This window comes from Branchiostoma lanceolatum, chromosome 7 (assembly GCF_035083965.1).
Source record: "Branchiostoma lanceolatum isolate klBraLanc5 chromosome 7, klBraLanc5.hap2, whole genome shotgun sequence".
NCBI lineage: Eukaryota > Metazoa > Chordata > Leptocardii > Amphioxiformes > Branchiostomatidae > Branchiostoma > Branchiostoma lanceolatum.
Window position 1 is genome coordinate 9,741,229 of NC_089728.1, and position 23,668 is coordinate 9,764,896.

At 44.7% G+C, this 23,668-nt stretch overlaps 2 protein-coding genes across 3 annotated transcripts in view; both read left to right on the forward strand.

Moving 5' to 3' along the window:
• The first annotated feature begins 2,476 nt into the window (after positions 1 to 2,476).
• On the forward strand, positions 2,477 to 18,017 carry LOC136439117 (ensconsin-like). Of its 2 annotated transcripts, XM_066434313.1 has the most exons (5): positions 2,477 to 3,087; positions 3,249 to 3,719; positions 12,073 to 12,562; positions 12,801 to 12,916; positions 15,984 to 18,017. In XM_066434313.1, exons 2-5 carry the CDS (start codon positions 3,289 to 3,291, stop codon positions 16,807 to 16,809), a joined length of 1,863 nt encoding a protein of 620 aa, XP_066290410.1. In that variant the 5' UTR covers positions 2,477 to 3,087; positions 3,249 to 3,288; the 3' UTR covers positions 16,810 to 18,017. The 2 variants fall into 2 exon arrangements, with proteins under 2 accessions (XP_066290410.1, XP_066290409.1); XM_066434312.1 differs by having other exon boundaries at positions 2,478 to 3,719.
• Positions 18,018 to 21,563: 3,546 nt separating this feature from the next.
• Positions 21,564 to 23,668, forward strand: part of LOC136439119 (cysteine-rich venom protein-like) — a 43,693-nt gene continuing 41,588 nt past the window's right edge. The window contains exon 1 of the mRNA XM_066434316.1: positions 21,564 to 22,091. Within this exon, the coding sequence (XP_066290413.1) occupies positions 21,825 to 22,091 (267 nt within the window). The 5' untranslated portion in view covers positions 21,564 to 21,824. The remainder of the gene's footprint in view (positions 22,092 to 23,668) is intronic.

A 23,668-nucleotide genomic window follows, 5' to 3' on the forward strand; every position in this document is an offset into this window, starting at 1 on the left:
CTTTTTAAGTGGGAAGTTTATGTTCTTCTGAGCTGTTTTAGAAGTGTTTAACTGAGTGCAATTTCGTGGTTGATTTTAGCTTCACCAATCTGGACGTTTTGCCAGTAAGTTCCTCTAAATACGCCCGGGCACAGCTTTGTGCGCAAACATGAGTACAAAGTGGCAGAATTTCAATGCGGGTTGCCTGTTCTACATCCAACATTGTTCATTAAGTCGTTTGATGAAAGCTACCGATGGCGACTGGGTCGGTATTACTACCATGGTGATGAAGATGAACACAAAGAGAATTTGATAGAATAAGATAATCATAAGAATCTGGGGTCTCGAAGTGGCGCTAGTGCTGCTAACAGCTGGTGTTCCAACCTGTAAGGGCATCGTCTGTCTTTTTGTACGCTCGGTTATGCGTGTTCAAAATATGCAGACTGTACATGTGTATCTCTGTTGTGTGTGTGTTTTGTGTGTGTGTGTGTGGGGGGGGGGGGGTGGGATACGTTACGAGGATTCTGTAGTCTGTTTGGAAGTTTGGCATTAGTCCAAGAAAACAACCCATTGCGCACTGTCTCTTATAGACACGGTCTTAACCATCGTTAGGAAACTTGCGGGGGTCAATAAACTACTTCAGGCATCGTTGGTTACTCGTCAGAAAACGTGTTGTGAGCACTTAATTATCGTTTTATGAACTTTAGGGGATGATAAATGAATGTTGACTCACTGTCAAGTAAACAGAACACTTGCTATCACTCTTGGCAACTCACCACACGAACTGGCACTTTACTGAAATATCAACATCGTAGGCTTAAGTCGAACAGGCACAGCAGGTGTTTTTAAGATAAAACTTATCAATATCTGTCCAAAGCCAAGTCCAATGCACCGGATACAGTCCAAAAATGGAACAGAAGTCCACACCGTTAAGTATAAGTGAAAGTCATTTTCTTGATTTTCTATAGCTAATCGTAGATTTGCATTAACGATCTTTTCGAGCCCGGTCATTTTATCACCCAGGGTTACTTTTAAGAAACATTATTTCAGATCTTACAGGGCAACTTGCATCTTACATAAGGCAAGAAGAAATCTTTGTTGCAAGATGGCTTACATGTAGTACCTGAGCGCTCATTTTCGTCCAGACATAATTACACAGCAGTGCATTTAAGTCCAATAGTTGGATTTAGCACTCAAACCGCGCATTGGTGGATAGTTTCTGGTTTCGGCGTCAAAAAACAAGCTAAAGGTTTGGCCGCCCGTGCTAATTCTGGTTAGGCTGCACCAAGTAATTTTTATGGATGACGTCCGCGCGCGCATTGATTTTGGTCTGTTCCCAGAAAAAAAAACAAGAATTTCCGCTTCCTGTAACTATGACCAAATCGTAAGATTAACGTAAAACTCGTCACGCGAAATGCATAAATAAACACATGTGCCGTATGCGCACCACGGTCAAAATACCAGTAGTAGTATTAGTAAGCAAGATGGCGTCGAATTCCACGGAGCATGTGGGTTCGGACGCTAAATATGTGAGCATAAAAGTGAAAAAGGGCGGCAACATTGTTGTTGATTGGTACGCTCTCGGTGTCGGTCAGGGAGAGCTGACGTTCGCGCAACTGTACGAGAGACTAACTTCTAGCGGCGAGTGAGTTTCGGCCGTACAATTTTAAGCAAGTCTTCTCAAGATCAGCTACAGTGCATTTCTTCTGCAATGACGAGAAGATCGGGAGAGGCATTGAAGTTTACTCCGGCCTGCAGGTGGAGCAGGCAACCAAGCACTTCGAGTGTTTCATCCGCATGGAGGTCGACAAGACAGCAGCCATAACTGAAGCTCCTAGGCCAAAGTCTGTTTTTGAGGTATGAAAAGTTCCGTTCTTTAGTGTGTTTTGGATCAAGTACCATGTACGAAAAAAATTTAATCTGGGACGGGGGAGTGTAAGATGAATGCATTCATGTATTCTGCATGGATAATGATCAATTATTCGTTTCTGGTTATTTATACTTGTTGGGGAAATATGTGCTTTCTATTTCTATTTATCTATTTCTTTTATTTCTATCATTTTTGGTCCATATTTGGCTCTTGAATAATTGTTATTATTCATTAGGATTTCTAAAGCATGGGTAGAAATGTAGTAATGCATGCAACGAGTTAATCACCAACTAATTTTACCTTTTTAATATACTATGTTTCTGCAGACCTGCAAAATCAATGGGATATGGAAAGAAACAGGACAGGACAACAACTGCTGTTCAACTTCAACTGATTTATTCAAATTGTTGTTGTTTTCATGATGAATAAAAGAATTGTTAGTTGTTACACTGTGTTCTCTCATTCAATTTGTGTCCTAACATGCGTCGTCGACTATTATATTTCAAATCTAGGCATCTTGTTTTTTTCAGCCCTTCTTGTTTTTTTTTCGCGCTCTCGCATTAGATTTAGGGTCTCCAAAGGACGTCATCCATAAAAATTACTTGGTGCAGCCTTATAGTATTTATTTGGTGTAATTGGATGATGTGTAGCCTGGCGTCTGAGTGAGAAAAGACTTTGCACGGCAAACTGCAACACTGTATTTTACGAGAGAAACGTTAGTATTAATGAGATTCTGTGGGCCTGACACCGCCTTTGTGAGCGGTAGTGTGTAGAACACAAGCGAGACAAGCGAATACTTCCCGCGCCCGTTCCTGTCGCGTAGACGTGCCTACAGCGTGTAACCGAGTCCCCAAAATATCCGCAGGCGTTCAGGTGATACCATATCTGTCTACCTTGTGATAAAGTACACATCATCAAGACTTTTAATAGCACTAATCGGCTTTAGAGTTATAATCACTTTGTAGCTGCCTGTGATGTACTGTTGAAGTGTTTACTCGCTCTGATAAGGGGATTGAAACAGTCCAGTTTGAAGCGCTCTTCAGCTCGCGGAGGCGGTGCTACAGCGCGTCTACTCCGTACTCGTGAGCAGTTCGACAGCGTATCTAAATATCTTTCCAGCCCGTTGGAGTACTCTATCTGTGTCCAGAACAGACAGCAGTGTGTGTCAAGCCGCTACTGAAGACTAGCAAGAGAAGCGTCGTCTGTGATCCACCAGACACATGGTCCGGCGTTACTATGTGAGACTGGAGTCACTGATTAAGGACTGGTTGCCAAGGAGATTGTGACATTTTAATGGCGATATTTGTGCGACTAGTCCTGCTTTGTTGTTGCATCATTACACATCTATTCTGGAATCTGGCGTCCGACATCTGATTGTGTTCACTCCGTGTCCGTCCAGCGCTCTTTTCGTAACTTTGGAGACCCGTTCCCTCGGCACGATGGATCGGAGGAGTGCCCGAGGAACCAAGAGCAAGGCTCCGACAAAAGTCTGGTTCCACATCTTCGTCAAACTTCCCCGTGGTTTGATGACATCACTGAGAGTCCATGCAGACATGACTGTAGGGGAACTACAAGGCATGGTGGAAGAAGCTAGTGGAATCCCATGCGACGTACAGAAGGTGACGACTTCCCAGAACAACAGTCCTGACAAGGAGCTTCTCCTGGGCCAGCTCGGGCTCAGGGCGGGCTCCACCGTCAGCGTGGGTCCGGACGATCGGTGGCGGGATGTGTTCGGCGCCGCCATGATGGGAGACTACTGGCTGGTCCGGCGGTGTCTGGACGGGATGGAGGAGGGAGAGACGCGGACAGACGGACGGTTCTGTGCGACGTTCCTGGCCGCACACCGCGGACACCTGGACTTGCTCCAGAAGTAAGTGTTCGCCCTTTGAAAAGATTTTATTTTGCAGCAGAAGTGGGACAAACTTTCTTTGTTGTAAGCTTTTCATCCTTAGAGGATTTTCTGGGGGTAAATTTTAATGACCAAGTTTCTAACCAACGGTGGAGTGTTGGGAACGTACACACATGGCCCGGTCGTCATGACTGTTCTCCAGCACGAACGTACAAAACAGGCTTTTAAGTCTCCTTTCTTTAGCACAAATATCGCTCGCGCCTCTACTTTGTAAACTTTCCTATTCAAATATCCGTCAAGATAAGGCATGTAGCAAGGTTTCCTAGCCTCCGTTGCAGGCTCTGAACCGGCTTTTTGGGGGGCTAAATAATACACTTTGTGCAGCCAACCCGTAACCATCAGCCAACCCTGTAACTATCAGCCGGCTTGCAAAAAGTGTATTATTTAGCCCCCCAAAAAGCCAGTTCAGAGCCTGCAACGGAAGCTAGGTTTCCTCTGCCGTTTGAAATACCACAACACTTACATTTCAGTAACATCAGCAACATGGCCAAGTTTAGTGCCTCTAGTTGTAACATGGACGATGCCTTCTTGTATCATTGACTTAAAATGATGAAATATATCTTATTGGCCAAGTGCAGTGGCGAAACTGTTTTTACAGTTGACAATATTTGAATTCAAACTTTTGATGTTCGTCGTTAACTAGATAGAAATATAAACCACAAGTCCAGTGTCGTGACGTCGAAAGTCCTCTACGTTTGTTGAGCTTTTCCTTATCAACGTCAGAACGAAGCCATTTCCGAGCTTGAAACGTCATTTCAGAGCAGGAAACAGAAGAGGGTGAAAACGTCCGTGGTACCACCAGTTACGTACGTATTAAAGAAACCAAATATTCGAATAAGTTACTTGATGGTTCAACTTCTTTAAAAAAACAAGCCCTAGTTCGCCCTTAGTAGCGTACACTCGACACAAGTACAAATGGACTACGCGTTCTGCTTGCGTTATTGGGTAGGTTAAGGAGTTTAGGGGAACTATTCAAGTTCAGTCGTCTATTTGAATTTTCTTCCCCTTAAGCTATTAACAAGCTCTATCACTGCTACATAAAGAAATTAAGCAAGACATTTCACTCCTCGCGAGACAGTTTTGACTAAAATGTACGTCTCGGCTTTTCAAGAACCAACTTTCGTACGCATGTGCGGCACCATGTCAGAGAGCACAACATACCATAAACGTTTAGCTAGCATCGTGCTAGAACAATGGCAGGGCGTCAACCATAGCTGGCAAATGTGAGATTAGGGACCTTCACTAGTTATTTTCCAAACATAATCATCTCCCTGTAAACTTTATAATCACCGTGTTGTGGCATCACAGAAGACCTTGGTTGGACTGTTTCCACTACACATCTTGTTTTGCCTCGTGCCGGGAAAACACGTTGCCATTGCCAGATTCTTTTGAAGTCAGGTTTAATTTATGTGCATTAATCAAGGACGGTGTGTCAACATGCCGTAAAGTGTGTTACCACGGGAGGCTCTGGGTGGCTTTCGAGCAGCTGCTGACCTTTAGCTGGAGACGTAAAGGAAAAGTCAAGTGTCGTCATGAATAGGTTGTCCCAGGTCATCTCTGACGGATGGGGGAGGGCGTTCATTCAGACTATTCAAGTGGCCTGCGTCAGCTATGGAAATCTGGTCCTCTCCTGACGTCATCTTGTAGTCTCGCTGCGTAATCCTGTAAATAGCTCATCAGCAGCTCGTAACGGCACTAACCTGCTGACGCGCTCGGATTCAAAAGGGATATATATAAACAACCTGGTGTTCGTTTATATAATAGCTGGAGAAACGTCAGAAAAAATGTTTTCGTAAGGCGAATCTGTGGTACTTAGAACTGTGGTAGGCTAATTTATTTTCAGATGCTGCAGCAAAGCAAGCAAGAGATAAACACGATACTACTGTCTCATGTTATGCAAACCCCAGGCGTGTCGCCAGGAGCGCCCCATGCATTATAAAACATTTCTGTGTCCAGTTTCTTATTTGGAGGATCGCTGAATCCGTCTGTGACCAGTGTGGCTAACAAAGCACGAAATGAAATCCTCAATGGGGAACCTTAAATGATTGAGTGTGCTTAGAATAAGGAAAATGTAATTGCAATATTGACTAGACGAAAATTAGCCCCACGGCAATATTTGATCAGTGGACAAAGACTTTCATACGACCCTACAGCTAATATCAGTGATCCAATTTTGAGCACCATCCATCGATACTCTCTGATCCATTTCCCATCAGCTTCAAATGCCAAATGATATCGATTTGTAAAACTACGAGACAGTATTTCAATTTCATCGTTCCCGGCAGGAACCAGAACTGTACCGCTTTTTAAAGAGTGTCTCCCCATGCGCAGGCCAAAACAGAAGCCGACCAATAAAGACTAGCCTTAAGGCCGACCTAAGTTGAAGTGGTAATTAAAAAAGATGTTGCCCAATAATTAATGAGCCGTTAACGAACAGTCTGTCTTAACTTTGCTTTTTGCCCACGATGCTTCACAAAGTGGTAATCATTGAAGTTCATACTTTGGATCAAGAATACGACCAAATCACCTCTTAGAAATCTGAAATATGGAACTTTTCTCACAAACGGATATTTGGCAATAATGAGACTCTGAGAAACGCGGGTCTGACACCGACGGCAGCTTGTCGATTGATTCGCCGGTACGTCCGCGAGTTTTTCCGGTTCGGTGGGCCTTGTGCGACCCCGGGCCAGCCGGGAGTTAATGAATCCCGCGGTCCGATACTCTCGTCCGTCCACACACGGCACACCGACCTGGGTGTACCTGATGTGGTTCACCTGATACAGTTATCACAACACACCATAGTCTTTCTATTCACCAGCAAAATCCATAGATATCAAAGGTCCAAGAAACAGCTGACGTTTCAATTCTAACTATCCTTCTAGAAATTTCATACACTGTTTATGATTCGATTCAAAATCAGATACAGTTATATCAAATGTCCATAATAAGTCGTACATCATATCAGAGGATTATCCTTCATGTGTTACGTCACCATCCCTGAGAACCTAGGGTGGGGCAGTTGCGTCAAATATACCGTATTTCAAATAGGAAACACAAATCATAAAGCACTTCATATTTATTGACTGTGATGATGGACATGACATAAATCATATGTGAAGTAACTGCTATAGTAAAACAGCTTGATTAACGGCCCAATAGGTTTAGTAAGTGGGTCTACTGCGTCATATCCTGTGCGAAGTGCGCTGTTCTAAGTTTTAATAACCAACATGTTATGTGTGTATTTTCTTACATCCCAGAATCATTCATATCGACAACGCTGAGAAAATACCGCCAGACGCGCAATAAAATAAGATTATCTTGTCAGACTTCCAAAGAAAAGAGAGTTCAAAGGACTAGATGCCACAGTGATTTGTTGCCGACCGTGCACTAAAGCAAACGAGGGTGAAACGTTGACTATACAGTGATGTCTTGATGAAAGTCTGTCTATGCATTGTGATAATCCCTCGATGTCTCCTCCCATCCTTCTCTGTCTTTATCAACACGACTATGCAGTCCGCGTGATTGGGGAGACCTTTAATTAACCCAGGAACACAGGGGTAGAACCGCGGCTGGGGATTCTCGGCTTATCAAGCTGTGAAGTATTGTAGCGGTTATGTCGGAGGCCTCCCGTAAGGCTGTGGTAGTGAGGACGGGCTTCCTGTAAGAAGTTACACATGGCCAGAAGCAACCTTCTTGCGACTGCCCTTGAAACCTACGGCAGGGCCTGTTGTTTATTCGCTATGGTATACCTTAGAATTGCTCGGCCCCTATTCTTTACTTGGTTTCTAGCAACCGTAACACACACACCCCAACCCCCGACCCCCTACTTGAAGTTCAAAAGAAGACCACGCCTACCACAATACTTTAAACCCTCGTTGCAGTCTCAGCACGGAACACAATCCTTTACAAAGTCAAAGTCAGCAACTTTATGTCGTTCTTCATGACCTTGCCCGAATCTCGAGTTCATTGAACTGCCAGGCGCTCGTAGGGAATTCTTGATTGGACGGGTTCTTGGGTTGATACATGACTCTTGCCAGTGGTTCTGTCTTCAACACTCTTATCCCATTCTACAAGGTTTCCATTATAGTCGGCGGGGATTGGATTGGTGTACTATTGCTTCTGGAATGTCGCAGGTATATTGATCGGGTAAGACGGAAACTTTGAAGATTTTTAGATCATAGGAAACGATCCACCATTCGGCTAGAATTATAGCTGTCATCAAGAGGTCGTTCCTGGAATTATTCCCTCTTGTAAGTTGTATTCCGTTTGGTTTGATACATGTTCCCAGTTGCCATGTATTATACATATTTAGCAATATAAAATTCAACAACATGATTCCAGTCTAAAATCTCCCTACCTTGATGTAGGCATGCACTTTGCCAAGTACTTGGGCTTCCCAGCTATCCCAGCGGTGAAAATGTATGCTGCTAGTTTCACCCCTGTCAATCCCCTAGTTGATACGAGTATCGTTTATCAAGTAGCGTGGGCCACTCGCGCACCTCTGAATACAGATAGATTGTCGAATATCCCACATAACTTCAAAGAAAAGGGGGCATCGGGCATGGTCACGGCCCTTTGTTCATGCGCATACTGACGCTCCTATAGGCTATCCCAGACTTACCCTCGCAGTTCTTCATCCATCACGCCTGACAGACCTGCACAGCAACTTTGTCTTTCCGCAGGGCATCAATCATATACTGTTGGGGGCAGGCCTGCTCGGTCGTCTGGGCGTGATAATCCAAATAAATTTCAACTTCAGACTCCTCCCTGAAGGGGGTTAGAGACGTGCAGACGGCGGAAAATTGCTTGGACTGAGCCGGGTCGTATCGGACGGCATCTGTTCATAGGCGGGCTGGTTCGACAATTTTCACAATGTTCGCTCTTTTCTGCTTGATTTATTTCTACTTTCACACTGCCGTAAAGCAAAGAACCGATTCTGATTGTAGACAAGCATTTTATAGTTATCACACAGGTGTGTGCAACGGTTTTCCCCACCCTCGTAACAAGTTTGATGTAAATTTTGCTTCATGATTTAAAAGAGTGGGAAGGGTAGAGTGTTTCTCCGCACCGTCCCATCGTACTGCCAGTATAACGGGGTGACAGAGAGTTGACAGCGACATACAACATCGTCTCTTCCCACTCAGCTGTGGAATGATGAAGATTGCGGTTGTGGCTGAGACGACGGGCCTCTATTCGTCACCGTGTGCTTGTGTTCAGCTCTTCGTGATTAAACCGATAAATTGTCGACAGTCTCTTGCTGATAAAACCTTCTTCAAAACTTTAGTATTTGGCGCGAGCAGATTAGAGATAGTTTTCATCGACAAGTGTATCAGATGTATCAAGTCTTTTTCATGTCAATCATGGAGCATTCGTAACTTCGCTTCAGATTCTTTTGAATATCGTGATACGACCAATAAAATGTATGCTGCAAGTTGTTGATGTCTGAAAGTGTCTTTGGTGAATACCGCTGTGTATCAAACATTAAGAGTCCCGGGAAACAGCCGGAAGGCACATCCTGTGCCTGTCTCCACTTGAGGCTCCCAGGGGACACGTATTAAGGATTGTTTGGGGATCAACTAGGAGGAAAGCTCGATGTTCCTGTCACGTTGGATTGCTGTTCATCTCCCTTTGTAATTAAGGAAAATTAACACGACTCCGTGCTATGTATAGTAATCATTTCCCTCCGCCTCAGATTATCAAAATGAAAAACAGCAATCCGCGCCGTTCTGCATAGATTCTAAACACGAATGAGCTGATGCGGTACCTTTATTAAGTGTCGTAACCATTCGTATGTGATCATCTGAATTCATGGTTAAAACTGTTTGTTAGTTAATACAAAGCATGATCTTGAATAGAGGAAATGCGATCATGCATGACTGGTAACATGTTAATGTAGCAATCCATGTTGGAAGTCGATGCATTCTGACTGTTACATACGCTTGCAGTTGTGACTTTAATTGTGCACATAGATTACACATTCATGGGTCGTTAAGCGAACTTCGAGTTCTGACAGTCGTGAATAGGAATAACGTAATGGTAATCCCATTAGATTACTTCATGCGCAACAAAATACTAGTTTGGAAGGCAATAATCACCACATTATTGCCTAGCTCAAGCTCCTAATGTTTCAGCGGAGAAATCCAGAATTCAATAGACCTGATATCTGCGTCTAATGATACGTGGTAAGCACGGTTTTGACCTACATGCCCCATACTCTTCATTGAGCATACAGTGGAAGAGATGCTATGTTTTTAAGTGTGCTCACGTTTGTTGTGTTAGTCTGAAGGGAAATATCGTTAAAAACGAGCAAGCCTTGAACTTGATAAAACTTTTGTTGAATGCGTCACCTCTTTCGTAAGTGACACATAATACCGAAATTAACGAGCACACTTTGTCTCATATCTAAAAAATAATCTTGCAATGTCCAACGTTAACTCTGCCTGCTTAAAACAGAAGTTCTCTTTCCTGTGGAGTTGGACATGGTACAGAATACTAGAATACAATGCTTGGTTTTATCTGCGAATTCTTTTGTTCAATAGGTTCACTTAACAGCAAAGCTATATTAGCATTTTCGGCCGATTATCATATATGTCTTGATCAACATCTTTAAGATGTACACACAAACTCTACATTTTAATCGTACTCCCACTTTATTGATATTTCTCATGAGTCCCCAGTGATGGACAGGTAAAGTAGATCCCAGCATCAATGTGATGTCCTGTAAAACCGTTGTGACGGGGGAACTCCTATGAGTTGTCAGAACTGACGATGAATCAGCAGTACAGCCTCTCCAAACTGACGCCACTTGACCCCACCAGATATCCCGGGGACCGAAGTGGTTCTAACAAGCTTTTAGCGCGGTACATCATTCTGAGCACATAGGCAATCCGCTCACGCAGGGCTTCACAAGATTGGTCTGCGTGCACTACACACACAGGAGTGAGCTGGCTTCTAGCAGCAAGACGATCAGAGTAGACAACGCGCTAGGCTTCATCAGTCAAAGTGACAGGCTGTAGTAATTAACAGCAGCGCAGTCAATCACGTGTCTAATCAGCACCAAGGACAGGGCCCGTGTGGTTAATTGCTTATTTAGTCTACGGACCCGTACCTTTGTCGTTGAAGAGCTCCCGTTTGTATTTACTCGAACGTGTGGATATTTAGTCACGCTTTTTCACCCCCTTGTGTAATCACACATGCTGTAATGGCCAATTGCGAATCGACGTTAGCCCAATGGATTTTAGTCTTAACGGCTTTCTGCAACCGCTAATCGAAAACTGACTTTCCGTCCAGCAGGCTATTGAATATAGTTAATGGTTAGCCACTCGTTGGGGCCCTGTCATTGCAAATATTACACAGTTTGACGCACAGTCAACTTTCCTTTTGATCAGACTGGAATTCTGGTTATATCATTTCAGGTATTGAAATATTGAATGGATTGCTATTTTTGCTACTCTTGCTGTTCTGTGCAATGTTGCTATTCTCCCGACCAGAAACTTTTCAGCTCCCCCATACAAACTACTAATGTTTCTTGTTTATCTGACTTTAAATTACTTTTGCTAGTGGGATTTCTGGACCTCAGGCAAGGTCGCCCCATGTCCGTCGCAATCGATTTTCTTACACACATTGATCCTTCTCATAATGTAACTGCTAAAACCAGTAAAGCTCCTCGAGAAACTCAGCCAGACTTACGTCTTTCCTTACTTTATGCCGGTACAGTTTATAAGTGATGGTTACCCTCGAGAATTGCTTAGATAAACCTTATCCAATGTGTTTGTGATGGTAGGTAAGATCTGTTGGTTGCAATCCCATAATCTATCAAACTTACACGGAACCTTGACACTGCATGTACAGTGTAGCACACTGCTGCTGAGTCAACCGTTTCATATTACGTCCGTATTTGATTATTACTGGCATGTCAAGCTTTGATGAATGTTCTTAGCTTGGTACCAGGTCATATCTATGCAAAGGGCGTGGGCAGATCGTGCGCTATAAGACGCTTCTACTTTAATTTGCTTTTTGACCATGCTTCATAATTGCTTGACGAGAACAGGTCATGAGTCATTGTCCATGGAAATGATCCAAACAAGCTGGAATGTATATTTTTCACGGTTGCCACCGCTTGTTAGACTTATAGATTAGACATGATATAGATATCAGATTTATCTGTTTCGTTGTCTGTCATGTCAGAAGTTACAGAGAGCCATCCCAGTGTGGGGTGTTACAACAAGATAACGCTAATCGTTCAAACCTCGAGTGTCTTTATTGGTAAGACTCTCAGTGTGTTTGACACGTTCTCATTGATTGTTGATTGCAGGCTGTTAGCGGATGGACAGGACGTCAACCGGACGACCACAGGGGGACGCAGCGCGCTCCTCATCGCCCATGCCCGAGGCCACAGCCAGTGTGTAGACGTCCTCTTGGACCACGGAGCCGACTCATCAGATCTTCCCAACGGCCAAGTTCAACGAACCACCGAGATACATGTAGCTCCCGGGGAAGACAAACATCAGGGCACCGAGCAATCGGCAGCCCTCAATCGGCCGTCAAGAAGTTCCAGTGTCGAGACACACGGTCAAACTGAAACGAGCAAAAGAAAATCCCAGTCAACTGCTTTGGACGAACACGAGTCTTCGTCGAAAGGTCAGAACAATGGCGATTCAGTAGCGCCCCCTTACGGAGGTAACAGCAAATCTACAGCTGACCCAAAGCGGCGACCCAACTCTCCGAAAGAAGAAGACGCCAACCCTATGCAGAAAATCAGACACAGAAGCGAAGACGATGATGTTTCTAACAGAGAAGATGATGTGAGTATTGTCCGGAAGAAAAATAGCTGATACATCCATTCATACAACCTTGCTTGTCCGGAAATCCATATGGGGGTCCTACGTACGCACTACAGTGCCATAATGATTTTTGTTTTGTTTTGATAGTTTCTAGAAAGTTTAAACTGGCATTTAAGAAATGATAAATCTGTCGTTAGATTTGTATTGAGTACATATGTGCATCACTTTGGTTAAGTCAGTGTTACTTCTATTGTTGTAGGGCCAGACGGACAGGGTGGACAGACTGAAGCAGTTCTCCCGGGCGCGCAGTGCTGGCCGGAGGAGCTCAGCCCCTGTGGTCAGTCTGGTCAACAGGCCGACCAGTGCACTTGTCGGGTGAATATCTTTCTCACTTTTGCTTGCGCGAGTCCTTCTCAAAAGTCATTTTTGGTTTAAAAAAAAGTCCACTATGAAAGGCTATTGTACAGACAACGTATGTCTACTTACTTTCTAGAGATGGTATTTTACATTGGACAGACTATCAGGTATGTTCGTCACCCAAAGGTAACGAGATAAAATGGCTTTGGAAAAAGTCATCTATCAAGGTGCAGGGTGTACCAAAAGGCCCAGGCGACATCTCGTATATCCTACTTGCCCTCTAGTGATCTCCATCATGAACATCTATGGATTTTGCTAAGAAAGTCGCCACCATGTCGTGTCTTCCACAGCCCCGTGATAGTCAAACCAACTATTGCTTTGGGTCATAGAAGCAAACTGTAAAGGCCCTCCTATCTACCATTGTGTGTCACAGTTCCTGAGGAAGTACGTAGTCTGTAAGTCCAGACCGTGCCATAGGCGTACAGTTAGCTGGAGATACCATTATGACGCCGACTGTTTGTATAAGATAGATAGCGTACATTGAAGAGGCCACCTGTCATCTCGGTATAACGGTATCTGGTGGACACCTGTGGAAGATGCATGCACATAGGAGTAAGCGCCCGTCACCCTTAGCCCCGGTCTCTATTCATCCTCATAATTGGAAAAGCGCTCCAGACTGAACTTGACCTTCACTCCACACATCCGTATATTCCCCACTGTCAGCCATTGTCATAGCCTTGGCAGAGATAATGACTTCCCTGGAATACCTCGTAAAAATGACAATCCCCATACATCACTACAGTGCCTGTAGGAGGAACATCTTTCATTCCTTCTCCAAAGAAACATATTCCACAAAAAAAACCTTCAAACTCTGTGGTTGAAATGAGAATAAGGTGAAGGATATCACAGGAAAATTATAGTTTGGAATAAGGATTGAGCCTAGTAGAAGTCCTTTTAGTTCATGGTTTAGCTTTCCCGATCGATGAGTGCTGATACTGCTCTGACTGCACAAGCAGCTCAAGCCGTCGGCATCCACCTAAGCACGGAGCTATGAGAGTCAAACTGGAGGTGCATCGCACTGAATGGACCAGCGCCACTACTACATCACCTAGCTTAGAAATCCCAGAGAGACACAGTGTTACGGAAGTCCGAAGTGAAAGGCACATCCACCATGAGATAGGCCGAAAAGTTAACACCGAGAAGGATACAACGCGGGGGTAATTCATAGGGATCCAGCGATGCGATTATCACCGGAATGGGCTTGTGGCCATAGAACGTAAAAGGACGCAGGAATTTTCCCAATCAAAAGTTACCCGAGACAAGAAGAAACCCTGTTGTGAATCTGTTATTCTAAAGTTTAGACACAGAGATCTACAGGTGAGTTTTACCTGGAAAAGAATGTAAACACTTACGACAGACTTGCTAAAGCTGAAGTTTGCGATAAGGATACGTCTTCGGGCGCCTTATCATACTGATTTGCCTTGCTTGTATCAAATATATCTCTTTCTCTGAGCTGTACACGTCGTTATGCCTCGTATCTTTTATGGAAACCCAAAGGTGGACGCCACTATTACGGTTAACAACCAAGCCTGGGGCGTGTTCCAGCCATCCATGTGTGGAGATAATTTCCGAAAACTCCAGAGGCCTTTTGACTTACAAGTAGGGTTATGGCGAGAACGTCGCTGCCTGTGGGATACTAACCCTATGTGAGAGAGAGAGACTGCAGGCGCGAGCGACGCTGAGGACTGGGTTTGACTTCAGGCTGGCTCGTGGGCTTGCCTCGCTCTTCGAACCAATTAACGTCGGGCTTCATCGGGACCTTTCGGGGGAGAGGAAAGACCTATACTTTTACCAGGGCTTACGGCAACCAATGGGTTGCATCAGTCATACCGATCCAAAAAGGAGAGCTATAAGATGAAAAGAACGTTTAAGAAGGAACGATATGTCTCTTCTTTACCGACCGGATCTCCTTTAGAAAGCTTCAGACAGTCTCGGTGCCCTTTTACTTCCGCTGTTGCAGTCTTTCTGCTTCTCATACGTCTCACAAAGATCAAACTTCTTAATGGAAGCATGACGCACCAAACGCGATCAGATGACGCTCGGTGGGTGACAAAGGTGATAGCTAGGGTCTTACTTGTGATTTATCACAGGTTATACAGCGTAGATAGCTTTGTTTATGTGCTTGCTTTGGGCACGTATTTTCCCCTTTATCCCTGGCCCTTGATGCCAGCCTACTGACTTACAGTAACTCTGATCTGCAAGTCAGTTTTCTAAAGCCGGGCCCTTTCCTCGTCGGATACACGCATATATATTGACAAACAGTCGGTGTATCAAAAAGAGATGCAATTGCTTTCAGATAATGAAAAAGTAGCCTTCTTTCGTGTTTTGTGATTAAGAAAGCACGATTTTTCAAGAACGTCGATCGCATCGATCAACTAATCCGCAATGTACAGGCAAGATACTGCCGTCGCGTTGCTCCGAATTGTATATGGTTCCGCCAAGACAACGCAAAGAGGCTGCAAAAGTTAAAGGATCTTGATTTTGATATTTAGAAAACGTTCCCTCAACGTTAACCAATTGATGATATTCGCGGACCAACCAGGCACAAACTCAGCCACACATATGCACGCTTTTCAGTGATGCCACCAATGATAAGGGAATTGTCGAGGTACCCGGGATTAGCAAAACAATAACGAGATTTTACATACTCTAAAGTTCCTAATCTCATACAGATTAGATGAAGTTTTCAGTCAGGTTGAGTCATGTCTGCCGCCGTCACGCCCTACAATCAGCACTCCCCATCTCTCCAGCAGTCGTACAGGAATCTTGAGATTGACGTTAATGAAGGGTGTTAAAGCTTTTCATCCCTGCCTTACCCGGTGTGCACGGAAGATAAAGGCAAGACTAGCACACTAATGCGGAGAATAATATCTAAAAATCCATGTTCATACAGAACCGCCAGAGTGATTATTGTTTTGGTAGATGAGAAAATGCAAAATTTGTCAGCACCACCCATAGTTGAGTAATTCCGCGAGAACATTGCCAGCACCCATGTTAACTCAATTTGTGTTGTGTGTTTCTCCAGGCGAGTGAAGACGTGGGGAGGGACGCCGCAGCCTCGGATCGCCAACCTCCGCCGGGGTAGTGAATCCAGCGAGGCAGACGACAATTTGGCGCCGTTACCAGGGTTGACACCGAGACGCCATCACCATCCCACCACCATCACAGCTGACACAGCCAGCATCCTCAAGTCCATGAGTTCCACAGAGGAGGTAGAACCGATCGCTCCTCCCAACAGTCCCCGTCATGCTTTTATCGGCTTAGATCCCGCCTGCCCTCCGGCTCGACCTCGACCGTCTCTCTCGGGCCGCCGCCTCACCGGGCTCCGAAGAGTCAGCCTTCCTGCCGCGCTGCCCAGCAGGGCAAAGGTACCCACAAGTCCCTCACCGAACCAGAAGAAAACTTTCGATGAGTGGCTGGAGGAAGTGGAGGAGAGAAAGAAGTTTGAGGAGGAACAGAAGACGTGGGACCGTCTTCAAGAGATGCACGAGCAAGCTCTCCGCGAGAACGCCAAGTACAAGAAGAGGCTGAGCTTCGATGACTGGAACAGACAAAAGGAACTTGAGAAAATACACAAGACGGAGGAGCAGGATGAAGATAAGGACAAGAGTCAGCAGAAGGAGAAGCGGCAGAAGATGTCCGCGGAGGAGTACAAGAAGTGGGTCCTGAGGAAGGAGCATGAAGAGCTGGAGAAGGAACGACAGAAGCAGAAGGAAGCAGAGAATGACTATCAGAGGTGGCTGAAGTTAAAGGAAGAGCTGCAGGAAGTAGAGAAGAAACTCGGGAGGGTCTCGCTGAGACCGAAGAGTACACAAAGACGCATGTCTCTGCAGTACGCCGCCAGGAGCTAGAGGCAGAACCATGTCCAAAAACAAACTTTGTTCCCGACCATGTTTGGTCGCCATGTCCAAAATGAACTTGCACCATGTCTAAATACTTTACAACACTTCTTAAGTCAGCTGCTCAAAAGTTGTAAATGGACGAGCCACTAGCTAGAAACTCATTCCTGTTTGGCCTACAGAAACACATGCCTCTCTTTCTAGAGACGTCCACGAGAACGCCCCTACTTCAAGTTACTTTGTGACAACACGTACATCAGTTATATAGTGGATATGAAAGACTTTACAGTCCTGTATAATCCTGGGTATATGATTGAATTGTAAATATGTACATATTACGAGGGTGGTTTCGGCATGATAACGATGACTAATCTCCGTAACAAAATAAGTCTTTTATGTGTATAAAGCCTATAAGCGATATGTAACACTAACAGAATTCTTTGAAATCTAGCATGTATGTATGACATACTGCAGCAAATCATATACAATGAATTTGCAGATAACTTGTAATTACTAAACACGGAAAATAGCATGATGTCCAAGTAGAATACTATATTGTTATTGCACGTTCTCTCCTAGTCCATGGATACTGTGTTTCTGGCACAGGGCTAATGGTCTTCTATATTTGTCAATTCGCCAAAACACTAGTGTTGGCCTTTGCCTAAAATAAATGCTACTTGAGACCAGAATATATGATCTGAACTACATCTGGCGTACAAAACCCACCGAAACGTTTAATGTGATTTCAATAATAGAATGGGAGCAGAGCCGTTATAACTGTACGCTCGAGGGGTCAGCCGACTGAGCCAACCACTCCATCACCATCTGTGTACCTTTGGCGGGAAACTGCCGTTGATGCAGAAAAATGGCGTCCCGGCGCGATGGTAATGACGCTGGTTTCTGGTGGCTGCCAAGCCCATGCGGCAGTTAGGCGGGTCAGGGCAGTCCCGGGCGTAAATCACGAATAAGGTGATGGTTTTCATTGCATGGGGGGCAATCAATGCGCGATCAATATCCTCAAATGGCGAATTTGCCGTGCCCTTGTCACCCCCGCCGCGCAACAAAGCCCGTCCATCACCGTTCTGCGGAGGTACAGAGCGGAGGGAAGCGGACTTATGATGGCTGTAATCAGGTCCGTCCGATCTGTTGTCGGGGGACATGTGTAGATGATGTACATAAAAACTGTAATGATTCTGTCAATAAATCTTCTCGTCTACTTACACCTGTGTGGAATCGAGTGGTGTCTTAACGATATTACTACGCATTTGTAGAGAGCCTAACTAGAATTGTGTTTCATAAGGAATATAGTATAACACTAAGATTGCTGTTTTGTCTTTCTACGTCGTTGTTGCTCACGATGAAGATTTTCCAATCACAAGTTAGAGATAATGTCGTAGAACGGATCATTTTACGCGCTGAATTTGTACTATGTATTCAAACTTAACAGCAACATATCTCCAGAAATGCACACGCCAAGCCTAAAATATAAGCTGGTTGGTTTTTATTGCATGAGGCATATTGTTCTCTTTTTAGATGACATTTGAAACATTACGGCGTATACCTACTGAGTAACATGTTATAACGTTGGGCCATTGAAATTTGCGAAATCGCTTTCCAAATTTGAAGTGACCAGCGTCTTATGATATTTCTGTCTTGCCTAGAGGAAATGCAATATTCTGTATCAATAAAAGGAATCAATTCGAACATTTCAGATGATATAATGCAATTAATTATGATCTTGAGGCTTTATGCAAAGGCAGACACTGTGGAATAGCGGGCCTTTATACACAATGAAAACAACGGAAATTGCACAACGCAGTTGAAGAATTTTGGGCAATATTCCAGCTAACAAGACCAAAGTGGGCTTAGCTATTTGCTTAGTTTGAATGTTACTGAACATGTTAATAGTGATCAATCATTCCTAACGAGGACAATACTGGAAACATCTCTAACAGCAGGAAGAGGTGTGGGAAACGCGTCTAGAGGCGATTTGTAGGCGAAATGTGTACAGACAGCAGGGTCCCATCGGGCACGGCGAATCGTAAGAAGTAAAAGATTTTTTCTCCGGCTGAGTCTGTGTACTATCCATCAGAACCATAATCCCCGTGCTGTACTGTGTATTACTGGGAGTTGATAACATCTCTGGTCTAGATTGTTTACTAGGGTGAAAGCTCTGTGTCGCACTTATTCCACAGATGACTGTTGGCTTCCTCAAACGCTCGCGACGTTTCCGGGCGAGCGGGCATCCCGGGGTTTACACGGATCTGTTCGTAGAGTACCAGGCAGGGGCCTACATCTACAACTACTTCGTTGTGCGTCCTGCTAAAATTACATTAGGCTCGCACGGCTGACGAATTGCCCACCATCGATTGGCGAACGTCAACAGAATGTTATCATCTACCGGAAGAATGAGTTGGAATATCCGAGTGACATACGTTGCCTTCTTGTGAAAAAACAACTTCATCTAGTTTCTTTGTACACTTGTTTCAGGTGATGCACATGCTGTTTGTTTATCAATTCATCCATCCATCCATTCATTCCTTCCTTCATTCATACGTTCATTCATTCATTTTCTTGACCCTCTTCTTCTTTCATCTTTTATTACATTTTCAGTCAAATCTTTCTTCCTGCAGCTTTGCGATGATTACGCATAAATCTTATAGGTTGTGAAATATAGCAGCAGGAAACATCCGGAACTCTTACTTCCACAAAAAGCCATGATTCGTTCCGGCATTCCTTCCTCATCCATTACAGCATTTACGACTGGTTCGCTCGGTTTACTCCTGACTGGATTAAGCTTAGCGCGGCTGGTGATATACAGGACTATTTCCCGAGAAGATGGAAATGGGACATGGTTTACGTGTCTATTGGGATGGCTGTAAAATAAGAGAAACAGTAGAATATTTCCGGAACGATAATTGAATTCCAGGAAGATGCTTACATGATGGCAGTTGGATGTTAGTCTCTACAGTATAACCCAAGGTTGGCTATCTGTCACGTGGCATTTCCACTTTGTGTTTATCAGCTCTTTATATTCTTCATAGCTCGTACAAATATCTAATATTGCCAGTCATTAAAGATACTGTTTAAACATATTCTTAATATGACTTGATGTGACGTTTTCCTTGCCATTCCTTGATGCCTCCAGCCTACTGTCCGACCTTACTGTGATTGGACAAGCTGTTAAACGCGTCCCCTCGCGACCTTCGAGAACGTGCTCAAACCTCGATTCTTCCCCCTGGATCATAAAACACCCGTTGGCCGACATTTATGGTAAAGTTTTGTGCATTTTTATTGCCATGCTTTGACCACAGGGCATCCGTGAGGACTTAACGGTGCCAAGAAGTGTCCGTTGATGGACTGTGTTGCTGATTCCCAAGTAGTGAGTAGTACGTCTTTAGTTTATAACTTCGCAGATCGTATTAATGAGCTTTGAGTGGGAGTCGTCGAAGACGGTCTGGGAATCATCAATCACAGTTGGGAAGAAAATCTCCTCTTGCCTACGAACTTTTCCTGTGATACGGTCATATATCTGTGGCGTTGTGGTGCCTAGTTAATAGAAGGTGTAGCAATTTGTCGTTCCTGATTGGCTGATAGTGGTGGGACACAATGTCGTCCGATTCGTTGGCAGAACTACAGTTTCCTTACAAATGCGCGGGCAGAGCCAAATGTTAAACCCATGGGAATAAATAGAATTGCTTGTAACTCTTTTTTCTTCATCATGATTTGAGTGCTTTTTCATTCCTTACAAGAAATGATTTTGATGCAGTAAGTGGACGACATTGGGTAGTGCAGGAGATATAGTAGCGCTACGTTACAGATGAATACCAGTATAGGAAGTCGAAGAAATCTCACAATGAAGTATTTGTAAACTTTCGACCTGTTCAGATGTCGGACGTGATATAGAACACCGCGTGATTTACAAGTGCCCACTCTGTTGTACCTGTCCTTGGTACTAGTATAACTCTCTTGATCGAGTGCTGAGCCGTGTCTGACGGAATGACAGTAACGCAGCATTAGGAAAGACATGGCATTTACAGAACCAACACGGCGGGACTGTCAGAGCCGCCTGGGCCAAGTCCCCATCGCTGTCGGTAATGGCCGACACTGTTTGGGCTCTTGAAACAAAAGCTCTCCCTTCAGTGCAATCGATGCGTCCAGAAACAAGAGATCAAACAGTCGTATCGATGGCGGTGTTACGTAATGCATATTATACTTGACGAAAGAAGAGAGAATCATTCTTTAAAGTTTACCTTCATACGTCACCCAGATATCAAAGCTAAAGTCATCAAATGATATATGTGGCATGGTTGTTTGTGCTGAGCATTAAAACGATATATGACAGAGACGATAAAAGAAGCTCTTCCGCTGATTAATCGCACTACCCTCTTCTACATCTACAGAAACATTAGTCACCTACTGACTTAGTCTGCTGGTAACCGCCTATTCGCCAAACTCTATCGGCAAAATGTCTAGACATTTCTGCACTAAAATTGTGTCTATTCTTTATGGTGCTCAAAATATTGCTATCCGATAGTTGGCGGTAGGTTCAGAAACAGTGACAACCCATAACTTATAAGAAGAGATCCTTGATCCACAATTGATATCGCTAATAGCCATGTTACACGCTCTTTAACAGTGTGAGTTGGTGGGGATCTATTGTGTTAATGGCACTGTGCATATTCAAATCATGTCATCGCAGCCCTAAGCTAATGTTGTACCGCAAGATAAGTTCCCAGACGTCTAAGCCGTGTGCGCGTCACATCAGTGTGATGAATTCCTATCGAGACAGAGCGGGAGAAAGTTGAGCCGACAGTAGTGGTTTGGTTGCCTCGTCTTCATTGCGACCCACCCCACGTAGGCAAAGTGTGGGTCAATACCTCTTCAGACTGCCAGACTTCGAACTGCCTCGCTGTGCGCCGGCACACGGACTCGCGTCGTGGGACAGAAAGGTGTTGGCGGGAAGGTGCAGTGCGATTGAGAGGCACGTTTGTTGGAGTCCGCTTTCGGATTGACTAACACTCGTCATGAATCTGTTTTGCAAACTGCCGGGCCATTTTGGCTTCTTCTTCCTCTTCTTTATTGGCGTCACTTTTGAAAACGGGCGCGCGTTGGCTGGCGAAGTCGACGGGGAGGTTGGAGGAAAGAGCGCCCCGAGACTGGCACGAAACGCCGTCCCGCCGTCCGGCCTGCCGCCGACGCGCTTCACCCCAGACGAGATCCACCAGATAGTAGCCGTCCACAACAACCTCCGCAGCAGCGTGACGCCTGGCGCGGCCAACATGCAGTACATGGTAAGTACCAGTACCATACCGTCTCCTTCCCAGCTCGTCATGTGGAAAATCGAATTACCACCTTCCTGGTATTAGATACACAGGAACCATCCCGGTCAAATGTGCAGCATTAGGGCTTCACTGAGCGTGTCATAAGTTAGCCCTCCTAATCCGCCAGTTTGAGAGGGCGGTTAGGAATAGGCAATAAGATACGCCGGCCATCATACACCAGAACCCATTCCTGTTATTGCTTCGGTGAGATTCCTGCCGACAGTAAGTCTATAATGGACCACAGTCAGGGATGCACGGAGGGTTATCGGGAAACCAAGCAAAGCGGTCTGCCGAAAGGTGAGCTGATTTATGCGAGCTGTAGTCCCTTAACGACCTCAGGACCTCAGGACCAAGACAGCATCCCCCATTACTGACTTCCTATACCCAGGCTGGAGAATACGTCTTACCCAAACTGGTCTGTCAGCACTTGGCTTCTTTTGTCTCTGTAACTGTAGATGCCATCTATTGTAATTGTAAACAGCACTGGAACCTTCTAATGTGTGCAACGAAGATGAGTTTTCTTCTCTTTCCCTCTAGGACCCTCTAAAGATGTCCAAATCTAGTGCTGACGATATTGGACAACGTCTGATTATGCTCTTGAATACAGATAGCTCCCCATTGAGTTTCTGAGAATCAGTGCTTGTGGCCAGTGTCTCTCCGACTCAACTGTTTTTATGCGATATTTTTGGACACACATATAGTTCTAAAGCGACGGGGTACTGGTCTTATAGTGCTTGTGGCCAGTGTCTCTTCGACTCAACTGTTTTTATGCGATACATGTATTTTTGGACACACATACCGTTCTAAAGCGACGGGAGAACCGGTCTTACGGCCAATGGGACTTAAGCCTTCGTCAATAAACCCATAGGCCCGCCGGAGAAGACGCCCATACTGTACTTCGGGTAGATCATTCACGTTGCTGACATTCTCAACTAAAATGGAAGTCTGAGGGTACGGTTTTCTCACGTACATGATGGAAAAGCTGGAAAATATCGACTTCTATCGTGCGTTGTGGCAATAGACACGCTTGTATGTACCTTATCGAGTCCACTGTGTAAATGTAATTTGTCGACAACATTCCCCATATAAAGTCGACATTTTTTGGTGTCTAAATTTTCATATGTCCGAAATACAAGTTATGAATCTTCGCTTTATCAAGAAAACAACATATCTTTGAAAAAAATGCTGTACGATAGGAAACACCGTCTATGAGTGGTACTTATGAGTACTAGTGGTGATCTACCCACGAGTTGAGACAATCGCAATCTCCGCTCCCGTTCCCCAAACCTCCCTCTACAGCACTCCAGACCCACACCAATACCAGCACAAGATTTGGGAGGCGGGACCGCACCATATATTAGGATAAATGCCCAGTTTCTCCCGATTGCCCACAGTAGACCACATCTCATCATTTCAATGGTCGGTAAAGGCGGAACAGAATTCGCGATCCAATTTAGATCTATTTGCAGAATGGACCGCCATATTAAGACGTATAAATTTGGAGCGGGCACAATGGCAGGGCGGAGCGTGATTACTTACTCCGTACC

What these genes read in the sequence shown, in the direction of transcription:
- LOC136439117 (XM_066434313.1), top strand. Translation starts at nt 3,289, where the DNA reads ATGGATCGGAGGAGTGCCCGAGGAACCAAGAGCAAGGCTCCGACAAAA. An exon ending in CACCTGGACTTGCTCCAGAA is followed by an intron (nt 3,720 to 12,072) that starts GTAAGTGTTCGC and finishes TGTTGATTGCAG; the next exon opens with GCTGTTAGCGGATGGACAGG. An exon ending in CCGACCAGTGCACTTGTCGG is followed by an intron (nt 12,917 to 15,983) that starts GTGAATATCTTT and finishes GTGTTTCTCCAG; the next exon opens with GCGAGTGAAGACGTGGGGAG.